General features: G+C 43.1%; 1 protein-coding gene across 1 annotated transcript; it reads left to right on the top strand.

Moving 5' to 3' along the window:
• Positions 1–5,972: 5,972 nt before the first annotated feature.
• Positions 5,973–9,017, top strand: LOC146708567 (uncharacterized). Its single transcript, XM_085460974.1, has 4 exons — positions 5,973–6,033; positions 6,755–6,888; positions 7,159–7,194; positions 7,902–9,017. The coding sequence occupies exons 2-4, from the start codon at positions 6,755–6,757 to the stop codon at positions 8,611–8,613; spliced, it is 882 nt and encodes a 293-aa protein (XP_085317100.1). The 5' UTR covers positions 5,973–6,033; the 3' UTR covers positions 8,614–9,017.
• Positions 9,018–14,805: the final 5,788 nt, after the last annotated feature.

Below are 14,805 nucleotides of genomic sequence, written 5' to 3'. Positions count from 1 at the left end.
TTCAATGCTAACATGTTAAATGTAATGGACACTATTGCTCCCATTAAGGTGAAGGTTATCTCTGGAAGGAAAAAGTCTCCATGGAGAAACTCCACACTGGTGAAAAATGAAAAAAGAGAGTGTAGGAAAGCTGAGCGCAGATGGAGAAAAACAAACCTCCAGGTTCATTATGACATTTATAAAGAGAAACTTCACAATTATAATTTACAACTGAGGAGTGCAAGGAGGTCCTACTTCTCTGACATCATCACTAAAAACAGCCATAATGCTCGGGTCTTATTTTCTACAGTTGACAGGCTAACAAACCCTCCTGTGTCAGTGGCAGCTGAACTTCATTCGACCATGGCCTGCAATGACTTTGCCAAATTCTTCACAGACAAAATCCAAAAGATTAGACAAGCAGTTGGTACATCAACAGCAGATCCAGGATATGTACTGTGTCCACCAAAAAACTGTTTAAACACCATGAAACAGTTTCAACCTATTAACAGCAAAGACCTGGAGGACATCTTAGGTCAACTGAACTCCTCCTCCTGCTGTTTCAAAGACTTTGGAGTCAGACCTGTTACAGATCATCAACTTTTCTTTAATGTCAGCTGTGTTTCCAGAACCTCTGAAACTAAATAAATAAACTTGCCTTGTAATCTAAAGAACTGTGCTAGTGTGGATGCTGAAACAGTCGTGTGATACCAAACACCAGAAACCAGAAACCAGAGATTTGTTGCCTGACCACAGCTGAGTCACCCTTTTATTGTACTCGGTGTAAAACACTCCTTTTTCTTCTTGAAGTTCACTTAATCGACGAAGAGCGAAAGCCTGGCAAAACATGATCACGCTTCCTGGCACTTCCTGGCTTCCTAAACTTGTCCTGCAAAGGGCAGCAAAAGATTTTAAAAAGGAATGAAACATGAATCTTTTTTCCTCCTTTTTAAAAAGTTATCCATAGAAAAAGTGAAGACTTGTTTAAAAAGTGCCAAAGCTCTGTAAGTAAAGATAATGAGCTATATTGAAATGAATTTAGGGTTTGCATTAGTTCTGTTTGTTTCTGTATTGTACTTGACTTTTAGAAACTTCACAAATATAAAATATCGAGTCCTTAACTGCCTGTAGCAAGAAACGAACATCTTCTTAGTGGAAATACAGAACCAGTTCTGTGAGCATACACATCAGCACTGTGGGAGGCTGCACCAGTCTGCAGCAGCATCGAGCATTAGAAATGCGTTTAAACCCAAACTATCTGATGGCCCGTCTGTGGTAAACAGGTTGAACTGAGACAGTGGCCGTCGTGGAAGTGGGAGTATTCCTGGGCAGATTTAGTAATGCGCTAGAAACTTTGATGCAGCGTTGTCTGAGCTGTTCGACACAGACATCTTGAGTTTCTCTGAATCTTTTGATGCAGGTGTACAGTGTAATGGTAAATGGCCTGTATTTATATAGCGCTTTACTAGTCCCTAAGGACCCCAAAGCGCTTTACACACCCAGTCATCCACCCATTCACACACTGGTGATGGCAGCTACATTGTAGCCACAGCCACCCTGGGGCGCACTGACAGAGGCGAGGCTGCCGGACACTGGCGCCACCGGGCCCTCTGACCACCACCAGTAGGCAACGGGTGAAGTGTCTCGCCCAAGGACACAACGACCGAGACTGTCCAAGCCGGGGCTCGAACCGGCAACCTTCCGATTACAAGGCAAACTCTTGAGCCACGATCGCCCCTGTATAGATGCGAAGAGTTGCAATTTGTCTTTGAGGACAACACTTCAAAAACAATCTTCTTTCTTGTCTTCCTCTGTAAGCCATCTTTTTTGTTTCAGCCAATCATGTTACAGACTTGATGTCAGGTAATTTAATTACTTGCTAGAAAATCTCCCAGCTGAATCCTTTTGAACTTTCACCTGTTCCAACTTTTTTGGGAAATGTAGCAGAAATCAAATTTGAAATGAGCTCATTTAGTGGATGAAGTTGTATAATTTCTCAGTTTAAACATGTTGTGCTATTTATGTGCTGTTGTATAAGAAATGTTGTCTCATGTGATTTCAGTCTTTTAGTTTTCATTTTGTTCCAATTTAAAGAAAGTCACAACTTTTATGGAGATTTGGTTCTAAATAGAAGAATGAAAGCGAGGCAGGAGGAAAAGGAGAGCAGTGAAAATGACGTACACGTCCCCTTTACCATGGTGAATTAAAGAGGGCAAAACAGGAAGGAAGTAATGGCAGAGTTACTGTACTGTAGTTGAAGTTATGATTAAAATTATAAAGATATAAAGCTGTCACTGATTGGCCTGATAGGTCTGAGAGCTGAGTATGAAAGTGGGTTCAGAAGAGACAGGATCACAACAGACTTTCTTCTTTGTCTGTAGAAACAAAAGCTTAATAAGGAAAACTCTCACAGCTGTGGTTTTCCACGTGGAAAGCGTTTTACATGCTGTGAAGAGTCGCAGTAGTCCAGTGGGCTGAACAGCCATCACGTCTCAGATTCTGACACAGCAGGAAAGAATTTGCTGATATTCCTCAACTGATAAAAAGAACAACAAACTGAACCCTTAAGATTCAAATTCACTGAACACATGTCAAACCTCTGGGACCAGACAGGAAAATCCCTGTTTGTGGATATGTAGGTCTTTAAAATTGTCAAGAAGATAGCACCAGGAGAAGGTTGGGGAAATGTCACTATGGCTTCGGAGGCAAGTCACAGCAAACTACTGGATAAACCTGAAGGGACTCGACAAAAGTAATTCAACAATAACAAAGATGTTTGATGATTTGTGGGAGCGAGTGAAGGAAGAATAAACCAGTTTTGGTTGGAGAGACATCAGGATCAGAACATCTTTATCGTCACTGTAACAAGTACAAAGGAATTAGGTGCAGTCGTCAAGTGAAAACGTTTAATTATGATTACAAAAGAATTATATTTAAAAAATGAGGTATAGCACAGTCGTCCTTTGCACTGTCCTCATCAGGCTGAACTGGAGGTGAGTGCGTGTCATTCAGTGCTCTGACAGCTACAGGCTGCTGCTCAGCCTGCACGGACATATTCCTGCTGGGAGCAGCTCACAGTTTAAAGGATGCAGTTTCCCAGGGACACCGTCGTGAATATCCTGTGTTGTTTGGCTTTGTAAGTAACATATAACATATTTATAATGACTATCTATATATATATATATATATGACTGTGTTTACATTTACATAATAATAATATTAATAATCATGATAATGAAAAACAAGCTGATGGTTTAAGACTTTAAGAGAAACTCAAACACTGATGACAGTCTGATTTCAGAGAGCTGGAACATGTTACACTTTTAGCTCATTAGTCCATCTGTTCTGCTGGATGTTCTGTGACCTCTGACCTCAGCGCATGATCTACTTTAAGGCCTCCTGTAGCTGTGTCACCACAAGGTGGCGGCAAAACCCCGAAGTTGTCAATAGAGCTCAATATGGAGTTTACAGTTTTTTCTGAATGCCTAAACACTAACTGTGATTCCTGTAGCACAATCTCTAAAACTATTCAGACTTATAGCAAAACCACTCACTGAGTTTGCAAAACTAAAAGCACAAAAACTGCTTTGCACTCAGTTTGCAATTTTGTAACACACACTTTGCAAAACTGTAGGCACAATTCACTGCACAACACTCAATTACCAAATTTCCAACACACTCCTAGCAAAAGTATACACATGCATGGCTATCATTAACACTAATTTGCCAACTGTCTGGCACACTTTCACATGTGAAAACTTTTTTAGATAATTAGTTCACTTTGCAATCAGCCTAAGCACTATAATACAGGTAAGCTGTGTGTGCGGAGTACAATGGAGGGAGCAGGAAGAGTGAGAAGTAGAGGAGGCCGAGGAAGAGGACGTGGAGGTGAAGAAGTAGGATGAAGAGGACGACAAGGACAAGGAGGAGCAAGAGGAAGACGAGGAGGGGGGAGAGGAAGGGTAGGAAGAGTAAGAAATAGAATTGCTGATGACATCAGAGCTACAATAGTGGACCATGTCATCAACCGTGGAATGACCCTGAGGGAAGCTGGCCAACGGGTCCAGCCTAACTCGAGCCGCTACACTGTAGCAAGTACCATAAGGACATTTTGAGAATCGGTGAGTACAGTCACTTCGCACAAAGACTTGTAGCACTGCCGTATGCCAATGAGAAACACACCAATACCATTGATGTAAAAATACTGAAATTGTTACTTTACAGAATTGCTAGATGACCAGATGCTGGGGCAGAGGAAGCATGTTCACTGCAGACCACGTAACCCATAGAGTCATTATGGCGATTGCAAATAATCCTATACTTGGAAATAACCACTTGTGTTTGTTTTGATGTGTTTGAATAAACACCAGTACTTGAAGTTTGGATCCCTCTATGCTTATGGATCTATGACAGAAGTATGAGCTCACACTGACATAGCCTACCTTGTGCACAGAGGAAGCAAAAGCCAGATGTGTTTTGTATTCATACCATCAGTGTGCAGTTGGCGCATTGTGTGCTTAGTAGATGATGGCTTGTGTGTACTGTTTGATACGGAAACACCATTTTTACGAAGGTGTGGAGAGTTAATCTAGCTGTGTTTGCTTTTGCAAGAGAACTACAATGTTTTGATTATTGGGTGACAGGTTTTCTTATTTGTGTGAAGAGTTTTGCAAAATTAGCCAATAGTTACAAAAAATGTGCTTAAGCAATCAGAAAAAACTGTAACAGAGAAAATGTGGCCTATTCTATTCTATTCAGTTCTATTTACATAGTGCCAAATGACAACAACAGTTTCAGAACACATGAAAACCTGAAAGGTGTGTTTGTTAACTGTTGATTGTGGAAATTAAAAGCCTGTGTTTTAAAAGTTTGAATAGGTTCTGACGCGCAAATATCAGCTGGAAGACTGTTCCAGAGGTTCAGTGCAGCAATGATCAGCTCTAGCCATCTTAACAGATTCCTGATATGCTGCACGACTTCATCATGTGTCTAAGGACACATTGGGCCTTTTTTCCATGCCCTCTCTGCTCGACGACAGGCACGTCGTAGAGCTCGTGTATGGTCTCCTCATTCCACCTTATGGCTAAAGGCCATATTACCAGTAACACAATACATTAACAATGGATAAGAGTTTGCTGGTGATGTATGAAATAAGTCTCTGTGGAAAAGTTTGCAATTAATTGATCCACATAGTTTAAGCAACGCAAAAGATCAGCATGTATTCTAACAGGAAGTGACACAGTGAGCCAACACGTCTCCTACATCAACAAAGAAGCTTGTTGGCCAGTCATACTTCTGTGTTTTTCTTTATTTCATGAAGTGACAAAGAGGCAAAATGGAAAGAGGAATAAGTCGACCACCAAGCAGAAATCTTCATCTTATCTTCAACTTCATCTGTTAACAACTAAACGAGTCATAGCTAACACAACTGATGGTGGGATCGCACCTAAAGTTTGTTTCCTCTAAACACACAGCTCTGTATCAACCACTTCTGCTTTGTTGTTGTTGTTTCCGTTGTTCAGCTGCTTTATTTTTGCTTGCAGTAACGTTGCTGTTGTTTGAGACAAATAACTCGGAGCAGGGCGGAGGCGTAAAGCTGCACGAGGGTTAAAGCTGTACTGCTTTGAGTGACATTTGTCCTGTTTATGTTAAGCTGCTGGTAGTCCAGCTGCCACCTCAGGCGTGTGTGTGTGTGTGTGTGTGTGTGTGTGTGTGTGTGTGTGTGTGTGTGTGTGTGTGTGTGTGTGTGTGATGATGATGATGATAGGCTGGTGACCTGTTGAAAATTTGTCCACCCAACTGTGGCCCAAGTTAGAAATGATGATTCTGAGATCTGCTTCGATTTCCTGCCATCACATGAAGCTCCTCCTCTTACACCCATGGCTTCAAGACATGTTCAAATAAGGACATGAAGCCATGCAGAGGGTTTGACCATCATCAGCCTGGCCTCTATAAAAATGTCTTCTCCTTGTAACTGAATCCGCTGCAGCAGCATCTCGTCCAGAGAAGGAAACAGAGCTTCCAGCATCAGGCAGTCGTTCTCCATCACAGCAGGTAACCAAGCTTTTATCGGGTGAAGATTACAGTTTAGATTATTAAGCCAGGTAGAGGAATCGTTTTCAGTATCTCACAGATGGTGAAAATAATGATGAGTTGGAAATTAAATGATCTGTCTTTAAATACAATAAAAGTAAAATCAGACAGTTTTGTTAAGCTTACATCTGGACTAAAAGAAAACTTCAGTGAAGATCTCCATTTAAAAAATGTTATTATAAGACTTAATCCATCTCTGTGAGTCTTGTTTAGTCCTGATGTCCTGCAAAACATTTCTTTCTTTTTTTAAATACTTTATAGACTTTTTTAAATAAACTCTGCCTGACGGTGATAACTGCAGCACAATGACACAAAGAACTTCCCTTAAAGAACTGCTGCCACCGTAGGCACGAGTCTGCTTTGGTGTTTGGTCAATAACTGTCAAGAAAATCAATTTTTCTTAATTAAGATTACATGGAAATTTTTACATTTCAACGTTAACCTTTAACGTGCTGACTAAGCCGCGTACAGTGACTTTGAAGACCCTTGCTCCTCTCTAACATTGACTTTATTCAGTTATAAGTTGGTACTTAGGGTTTGGGGTTATTTACTGTTTATTCTGTAAATAAATTGATAATCTGGGAGAATTAGAGACAGTTTTGTTGAACAGATTACATGTGAAGCTGTGATATATTCAGTCTTCTTATTGGTATTTGTGTCTCTGTTTGCTAAACCCACTCAGATGGCTGCTCCTTACTGGGTTTTTGTAGCGGTCGTTCTTTTGATGACTGTTACAAACGGTGCGACCGTTACAAATGATGAGACTACTATTGACCCAAACCAGCTCGCACCAATTGTACAAGACATTCTGAACAGGTGAGTGAACGTTCTGTGAAATACAGAAGAAAACTGAACATGATGATGATGATGATGTTTACAGCAGCTGTTTTTAACAAACAAACTGAGCATACAGAGTAACATGTGACAAATATGCTATTAAAAGCTGTATCACACTGGACTCTAACACAGATCAGCCCCTCTGTCCTTTCTCAAACTCTCAGGGAAACAAACCAACACTGTTGTGGTTTCATGTAAATCTTTCCAAATGGAATCAACATCAGAACCTGTGTGTGTGTCTTTTGGCAGGTACACACCTAGCTACATTGGTGCAAACAACAACAGGTCAGTAACAAAGGTCACTTTAATCTGCAGCACAGTACTTACAGTGTGCTTTATAGTAACAGAAGCAAGCTGAGATCATTAGAGCTGCATGTAGAAGCAGAGACTGACAGAACAAATGCATCTTTACAAACTCACTGTCATTGACAATAATAGTCTCTGTTATGTTCTTTAGCTCTGACACGCTGGGTGTTGGTGAGACGAACATGAAACTGTTGTTAACCACAACCTGCCAATGTAACATGCAGACTTTATAGATCAATAAAACAAGTGTTGATTATTGAAGCAGGAGCATAAACACACAAACACAGCCAAAAGCAGTTTGTGTGTAATGGTGAGGTGCAGGTGGTAGAACACTTTATCCCGAACGTTGATTCTGTTCATCTGGTAGAAACGTTTCATCATCATCCAGCTGACTTCTTCAGTGTCAGCTGACTGCAGGTTTCCAACCTTATAAACATCCAGATGAACAGAATCAACTTTTTGTGGATTTCCTTACCTGATGCTTGAGCTGCATGAAGATGTGTTGCTGTTACACTTTCAAAACAACCAAAAGATTTTAATCAATTTTCCAAAAGTCAGAAAAAGACTGATTTCCTGAGCAAAAGGAGACTAAACTCACTTTGGCTGGTTTAACACTCTGGATACTTTTGTCTTCACATTATAAAGAAAATGTTTTACAGGTGAATATTCTCTGTTTGCTTTGACAGAAAGTTTCCCATGTTCAGTGTGGCCGTGAGCGTCCCGTACAATGAACAAACAAACACGTTTGATATGAATGGAGTCACTGATGCTGGTGAAGTTGTGAGGGAGACGATTCTAGACTGTGACGTATACCAAGGTAACAGAGTGATGGCAGCCACAGTGCTGAGATGGCCCAATGTTCTCGATCAGTGTCCTGATGCTCGTGTACAGTGGCCTGATGTTTTGCGGAAATGTTGTAAACAGGACATGACATGGAATGATGTTAAGTTGTGTCGTAACATTAACATGCGGAATGGCAGAGCTGATCATGCAGAGTTTCGAACCCTGCAGGATTTTCAACCTTTACTCGCAACACAATCCAAAAATGATCTGATGGTTTTCTACGTCCGTGACTCCCCATGTGATCAGAGATGTACCAACAAACTCGACGATCAGAATATTCTCACTATGATACAAGAAATAACAAGCTGGAGGAAATATGTTGTTGTGTTTTCAGATGTATTTAGACCTCGTGATAGTGGGCCCCTACTTATGAATATCCCGGGTGAATCACTTAAGTGGCTTGGGAAGGCAATCGCAGATCCAGGGTCAAATGGTCTTCAGAACATATTCCGATGCCACAGGCAGCAAGAAATGAATGGAAATGAAATGAAGTGCTTTAGCTGCAATAACAATGGTGATGTTGCATTTGAATGTATTTTAGATTTGCTTTTTTAGGTTGGTAACCTATCTGATGTTGGGAGAAGTCAGGGGGGAGAAAGAGTAAGGACAAGAAGAAGCAGAAGGGTAACATCCAGAGAGGAGGAGTGATGAGAGAAAATCATCAGAATTAACCAGAGAGGGAAAAAGAAAAACAGAAAATGTAACCCATGCTTTGCATCGTTTTCCTGCATCCATGTCTAACTTTTAAATGTGTGTGTTCGTCACAGCAAGATTAACATGTGCTCCTGAAATCACAGCTGCATCGTGCACTCTGGTCATTCTGGTCCACGATACTGTCGGCGCCTCTGATTGTGTGAACTGAAACACAAACAGTGTGTGTAGAGTGTAATCCATTTATAGCCTCTGATACTGTCTCTGATTAAAGCTTAATAAGCTGCATTAAAACATGTCACAGCTTGGATCTGGTCTGTCCTTCTTTCAAAGCTCGATGTTGTATTTTCTGTTTCTATGATTGAACATGAAGTTTGAGGTAAAGATGCTGCAGGTTTCCTATTCACGGGTCACTCCACAGAAACTCTGTCATACAAACTGTCAGGTCCCAAATTTGAAAGCCAACACGATAACCTCCTCCAGCCAGCGGTGTGGAGATCCAGCTTTTTAGATCCAATTACAATCAAATCACTCAAAAAGATCCTCTGGAAACAGCAGAGTTATTGAAACAGAATAAACAGAATCACATGAACACTGAAACATTACAACACACAGCAAAGCAAGCTGAGCAAAGCCTGGGTGTAGAGCCCCGATGTCACCTCTGACCCTCCATAACTCCTGCAGCTGCTGATGGGTAACTTCCCCTCCTTGTCATCCAGACAAAAACAACAGATGCAGGTCAGGGGTCGGGCCGGGCACCATCTTCAGGTGGGCCAGCTTTGCTTTGTCACAGTCGACCATAACATGAAGTTAAACATCAGTCCTAATTATTAAATCTCACTACAAGCAGTGCAAATCAACAGGTGGCATAAACTTATCATATACATGTGAATAATACTTGACCAAAGTTTATGGGTCATGACACAAACCATTTGCTGTTCCCAGGACTGCGCTCTTCTGGACAGAGATCTCCGATGTTGTTCCCGGGATCTGCTGGAGCCACTCGCCTAGCTTGGGAGTCACCGCACCTAGTGCTCCGATTACCACGGGGACCACCGTTACCTTCACCCTCCACATCCTCTCGAGCTCTTCTCTGAGCCCTTGGTATTTCTCCAGCTTCTCGTGTTCCTTCTTCCTGATATTGCTGTCATTGGGAACCGCTACATCGATCACTACGGCCGTCTGCTTCTGTTTGTCTACCACCACTATGTCCGGTTGGTTAGCCACCACCATTTTGTCCGTCTGTATCTGGAAGTCCCACAGGATCTTAGCTCGGTCATTCTCCACCACCCTTGGGGGCATCTCCCATTTTGACCTCGGGACTTCCAGGTTATACTCGGCACAGATGTTCCTGTACACTATGCCGGCCACTTGGTTATGGCGTTCCATGTATGCCTGAGGTATTCACTGAGCACACGGTCGGTTGTGGCCATCTTACTGATGCATTCGTGGATGTTTGTTGTCTCATCCTGGACTGTGGTGCTGACACTCACCAGTCCCCGGCCCCCTTCCTTCCGCTTAGCGTACAGCCTCAGGGTGCTGGACTTGGGGTGCAACCCTCCATGCATGGTAAGGAGCTTTCTTGTCTTGATGTCAGTGGCTTCTATCTCCTCCTTTGGCCAGCCTATTACCCCAGCAGGGTACCTGATCACGGGTAGGGCGTAGGTGTTGATAGCCCGGATCTTGGGTTGAACGTCTGGTGTCCTGGTGCAGCCACAACAACCTGGTGCTGAATGCCCAGAAGACAGTGGAGATTATTGTGGACTTCAGGAAGCATACAGCCCCACTCCCCCCCATCATCCTGACTGACACCCCCATCACCTCTGTGGACTCGTTCCGCTTCCTGGGTACCACCATCACCCAGGACCTGAAGTGGGAGCCCACCATCACCTCCGTCATTAAGAAAGCCCAGCAGAGGATGTACTTCCTGAGGCAGCTGAAGAAATTCAACCTGCCAACACGGACGATGATGCAATTCTACACCGCAATCATCGAGTCCATCCTCACCTCCTCCATCACCGTGTGGTACGCTGGAGCCACTATCAGGGACAAACAGAGACTGCAGCGTGTTGTGTGCTCTGCTGAGAAGGTGATTGGCTGCAGACTCCCATCTCTGCAGGACCTGTACACCTCCAGGACACTGGGGCGTGCAGCTCGGATCTCAGCTGACCCTTCTCACCCTGGACACAGTCTGTTTGACCTGCTCCCCTCAGGCAGGAGGCTCCGGTCCATTCACACCAGAACCTCTCGCCACAAGAACAGTTTCTTCCCCTCTGCTGTTGGACACATGAACAATAACCGTATGACTGTTCCCACCACTAACACATGACCCTACGCTGTGTTCACTGCATCATTCCATGTTTGGCACTGATCACCACCTGCACTCATGTATATATCTTTCAACGTAGCACTCTTAATTCTTATTCTCATGTATATATCTCATGTATATCTCATGCACATATCTTTCTACGTAGCACTTTTAATTCTTATTCCTACTTTTATTTTTTCATGTCTATTTAAGTGCTATTTATGACACTATGTTTGCACTGAAGCACCGCAGCAATTTCCTAATGTTGTAAACCTGCTCAACATTTGGCAATAAACCCCTTTCTGATTCTGATTGTTCTTACCATTCAGCTGACTCCTCAGGACTTGCCTGACCCTCTGCAGGTATATATATATACCTGCATATATATATATATATATATATATATATGCAGGTATATATATATATATATATATACCTGCATATATATATATATATATATATATAGACGCCCCAGGCAGATTCCTGCCTGGGGCGTCTGTATCCAGTAAGGGTCCTAAGGCTAGACCCCCTATGCTAAGCAAGCCTACCGCAGACATGAGCGAGACAGATAAATATGAAGGCATGCCGGCTCGGACGTCGCCCGGATCAACAAGGTCCGCGTCAGGTGTTGAGGAACCAGGGCACCCTGACGAAAAGTGGGCTACTGGAACAAGAAGGCATCGGTGGGCAAGGGACGAAAACAGGGCGTTGTTGGAATGCTACTACGCAAGTAACCCCGGCGGAAGGGGCTACATGAATAGGATGAGGGACCTATGGATTCTTCGATACCCAACATCCACAATGACAGCTCAGTGTTCCAACATTCGAAAGAAGGGACTGCTCTCGCAGCTAGAGATTGACGAGGTACAACACAAATGCTACGGCAAGGGGGAGCCAGGACGCCAGGTCAGGGGGGAGATATCATCACCCCCACCCGAGATTGGGTACATAGCCCCAAGTGCGATAGGAGAAGGATCGTTGAGTGCGAGAGGAACTGACCTGAAAAATAGGATCATGGCCAAGCTTGAAACCTGGATCCCCCGTAGCCGGTTACCAAGATTACGTGAAGTACCCTCAGAAGGTCTGCTAGATGATGTTAATGCAGCACTACGGGCAATACCTACAACCACGATTACCGACACTAACAAGCTGATCTACAATACGGCAGCAGTGATCAGTGAGATGCTTGGCTACAAGTTGAACAGCCACAAGGGGCAGTACCCTCCATGGAGAAGGAGGCTAGAGGGCAAGATCAAAGTAGCACGGAGGGAGGTTAGCCAACTAACGGAGTTGCAGAAAGGTGCGACAAATAAGGTGCCTAAGAAATACAGCAAGCTGTCCATACCTGAGGCCTTGGAAACTGCCAAGCAAAGACTCACAGCCTTGGCCAGCCGCTTGAGGAGGTACACCAGAGAGATAGAAGGCAGGAGAATAAACCAGCTGTTCTCCACAGAACCAGCAAAGGTGTACTCTCAGTGGCAAGGGAACAATAAGAGAACAGCACCACCAAGGCTGGAGACGGAGCAATACTGGAAGAGCATATGGGAGAAGGATGCAACCCATAACGGCCCCTGCACGGTATGTACCACCGGCAGATAGAGGAGGTGGCTGATATCCAGAAATCCTACCAGTGGCTGGACAAAGCTGGACTGAAAGACAGCACAGAGGCACTAATCATGGCAGCACAAGAACAAGCTCTGAGCACAAGATCCATATAGGCTGGGGTCTGTCACACCAGGCAAGACCCCAGGTGCAGGCTGTGTAAAGATGCCCCAGAGACTATCCAGCACATAACAGCAGGGTGCAAGATGCTAGCAGGCAAGGCATACATGGAACGCCATAACCAAGTGGCCGGCATAGTGTACAGGAACATCTGTGCCGAGTATAACCTGGAAGTCCCGAGGTCAAAATGGGAGATGCCCCCAAGGGTGGTGGAGAATGACCGAGCTAAGATCCTGTGGGACTTCCAGATACAGACGGACAAAATGGTGGTGGCTAACCAACCGGACATAGTGGTGGTAGACAAACAGAAGAAGACGGCCATAGTGATCGATGTAGCGGTTCCCAATGACAGCAATATCAGGAAGAAGGAACACGAGAAGCTGGAGAAATACCAAGGGCTCAGAGAAGAGCTCGAGAGGATGTGGAGGGTGAAGGTAACGGTGGTCCCCGTGGTAATCGGAGCACTAGGTGCGGTGACTCCCAAGCTAGGCGAGTGGCTCCAGCAGATCCCGGGAACAACATCGGAGATCTCTGTCTAGAAGAGCGCAGTCCTGGGAACAGCTAAGATACTGCGCAGGACCCTCAAGCTCCCAGGCCTCTGGTAGAGGACCCGAGCTTGAAGGATGAACCGCCCGCAGGGGCGTGCTGGGTGTTTTATATATATATATATATATATATATATATATATATATATATATATATATATATATATACACACACATATTTCACTGACTTTCAGCTTGTTGTGTTTGTGGATATATGACTGACGTTAATTATTAAACATTCGCACATAAATAAGTGACATCATATTCAGTACTTTTGACAGTTCACTCTTCGGCCGCTCCATCTTATTAGGAAAATTCCACATACATAAATGTAAATTTCAAAACTCAACCCCATCATTTAATTTGTTTACAATAAAAAAGGTTTATCATTGATTGAAATTCATTCAGAAATGTTTAACGAATGAGCTGTCACAACTTTCAAGTACAAAGTTGTTATGAAGTCTGTCACATCCCCCCCTTTTTTTCCTTTTTTCTCCTTTATTTATTTCTCCTTCTTTTTTCATTGTACTCTATATTGTTACTCTTATTTGCCTTGTATGTCTACTGTACAAACTGAACTGGAATGACTGACTGTTCGCTTTATAAGTTCAATAAAGTTCGGGGAAAAAAAAAAGAACTCCATAGCCTGTAACATATCCTGGGGTGAAATGTAACACAATGAAATAAGGGTACTGACAAAACATTAACATGTAATCTTTGTTTATTCAACACATGAATGCACTTAGAGCCATTTATGTAGCTGTGTGTGTGTGTGTGTGTGTGTGTGTGTGTGTGTGTGTGTGTGTGTGTGTGTGTGTGTGTGTGTGTGTGTGTGTGTGACAGAATGCAGACATCTAGCTTTTGAACATATTCCAACCCCCCAAAAAGACAAATTATGGAATTTTCTGCAACTGAATATTTCATTAATTTTGGTTGGTCTTCCTTGAGTTTGGCCTCATTGGCTCAGTGGGCATTATAACCTACAACTCTTGCACCAATTTTAAACATAACAATGAAGCTGAAAAAATGTAGTTGTTCACCAGCATCGCAATTCCATTACTTTTTTTCATGGCTTACCTTGGTGTGGTTTGCAGAGTGCTTCAGAAAGATGAGGAAATCTGTTTCTTGCACCCATCCTGATTTATTTCCACTACCAGTACTTCCTACTGGTCCATCTCTGACACAGAGGTCTGCATAATGTATGTGTGGGAACACAAACAGTGGAGGAATTGTGTTGCCAATGGCATTAACCGCATATACAAAAGCGACCAGTGAACCTCTCTCTGCTGATGTTGTTGCCCCAACTTGTTTAATATAAGTTAAAGTAATAGTGTGGTAACATCTGCATTATTGTTACAACTGACCCAGACTGTTGCTGTTGTGTAAACTCATCGTTCACTCAGATCCATGAAGACGCTTCCAGCAGTGACAAACAAATAAACACAAACATGCAAACAGCTGTGTAAACATCTTAGACACTTTTTAATATTCCTGACATCTTTCCCGTCTCAGTGTCCAAAC

Source organism: Copadichromis virginalis, linkage group LG6 (genome assembly GCF_057382275.1).
Source record: "Copadichromis virginalis isolate Kocher_CV1m ecotype Utaka linkage group LG6, C_Virginalis_male_GT1.1, whole genome shotgun sequence".
Classification (NCBI taxonomy): domain Eukaryota; kingdom Metazoa; phylum Chordata; class Actinopteri; order Cichliformes; family Cichlidae; genus Copadichromis; species Copadichromis virginalis.
Note: the sequence above shows the minus strand (reverse complement) of the source record. Positions and strands in the feature narration are given on the sequence as shown.

What these genes read in the sequence shown, in the direction of transcription:
- LOC146708567 (XM_085460974.1), top strand. Translation starts at nt 6,755, where the DNA reads ATGGCTGCTCCTTACTGGGTTTTTGTAGCGGTCGTTCTTTTGATGACT. An exon ending in GTACAAGACATTCTGAACAG is followed by an intron (nt 6,889 to 7,158) that starts GTGAGTGAACGT and finishes GTCTTTTGGCAG; the next exon opens with GTACACACCTAGCTACATTG. An exon ending in ATTGGTGCAAACAACAACAG is followed by an intron (nt 7,195 to 7,901) that starts GTCAGTAACAAA and finishes TTGCTTTGACAG; the next exon opens with AAAGTTTCCCATGTTCAGTG.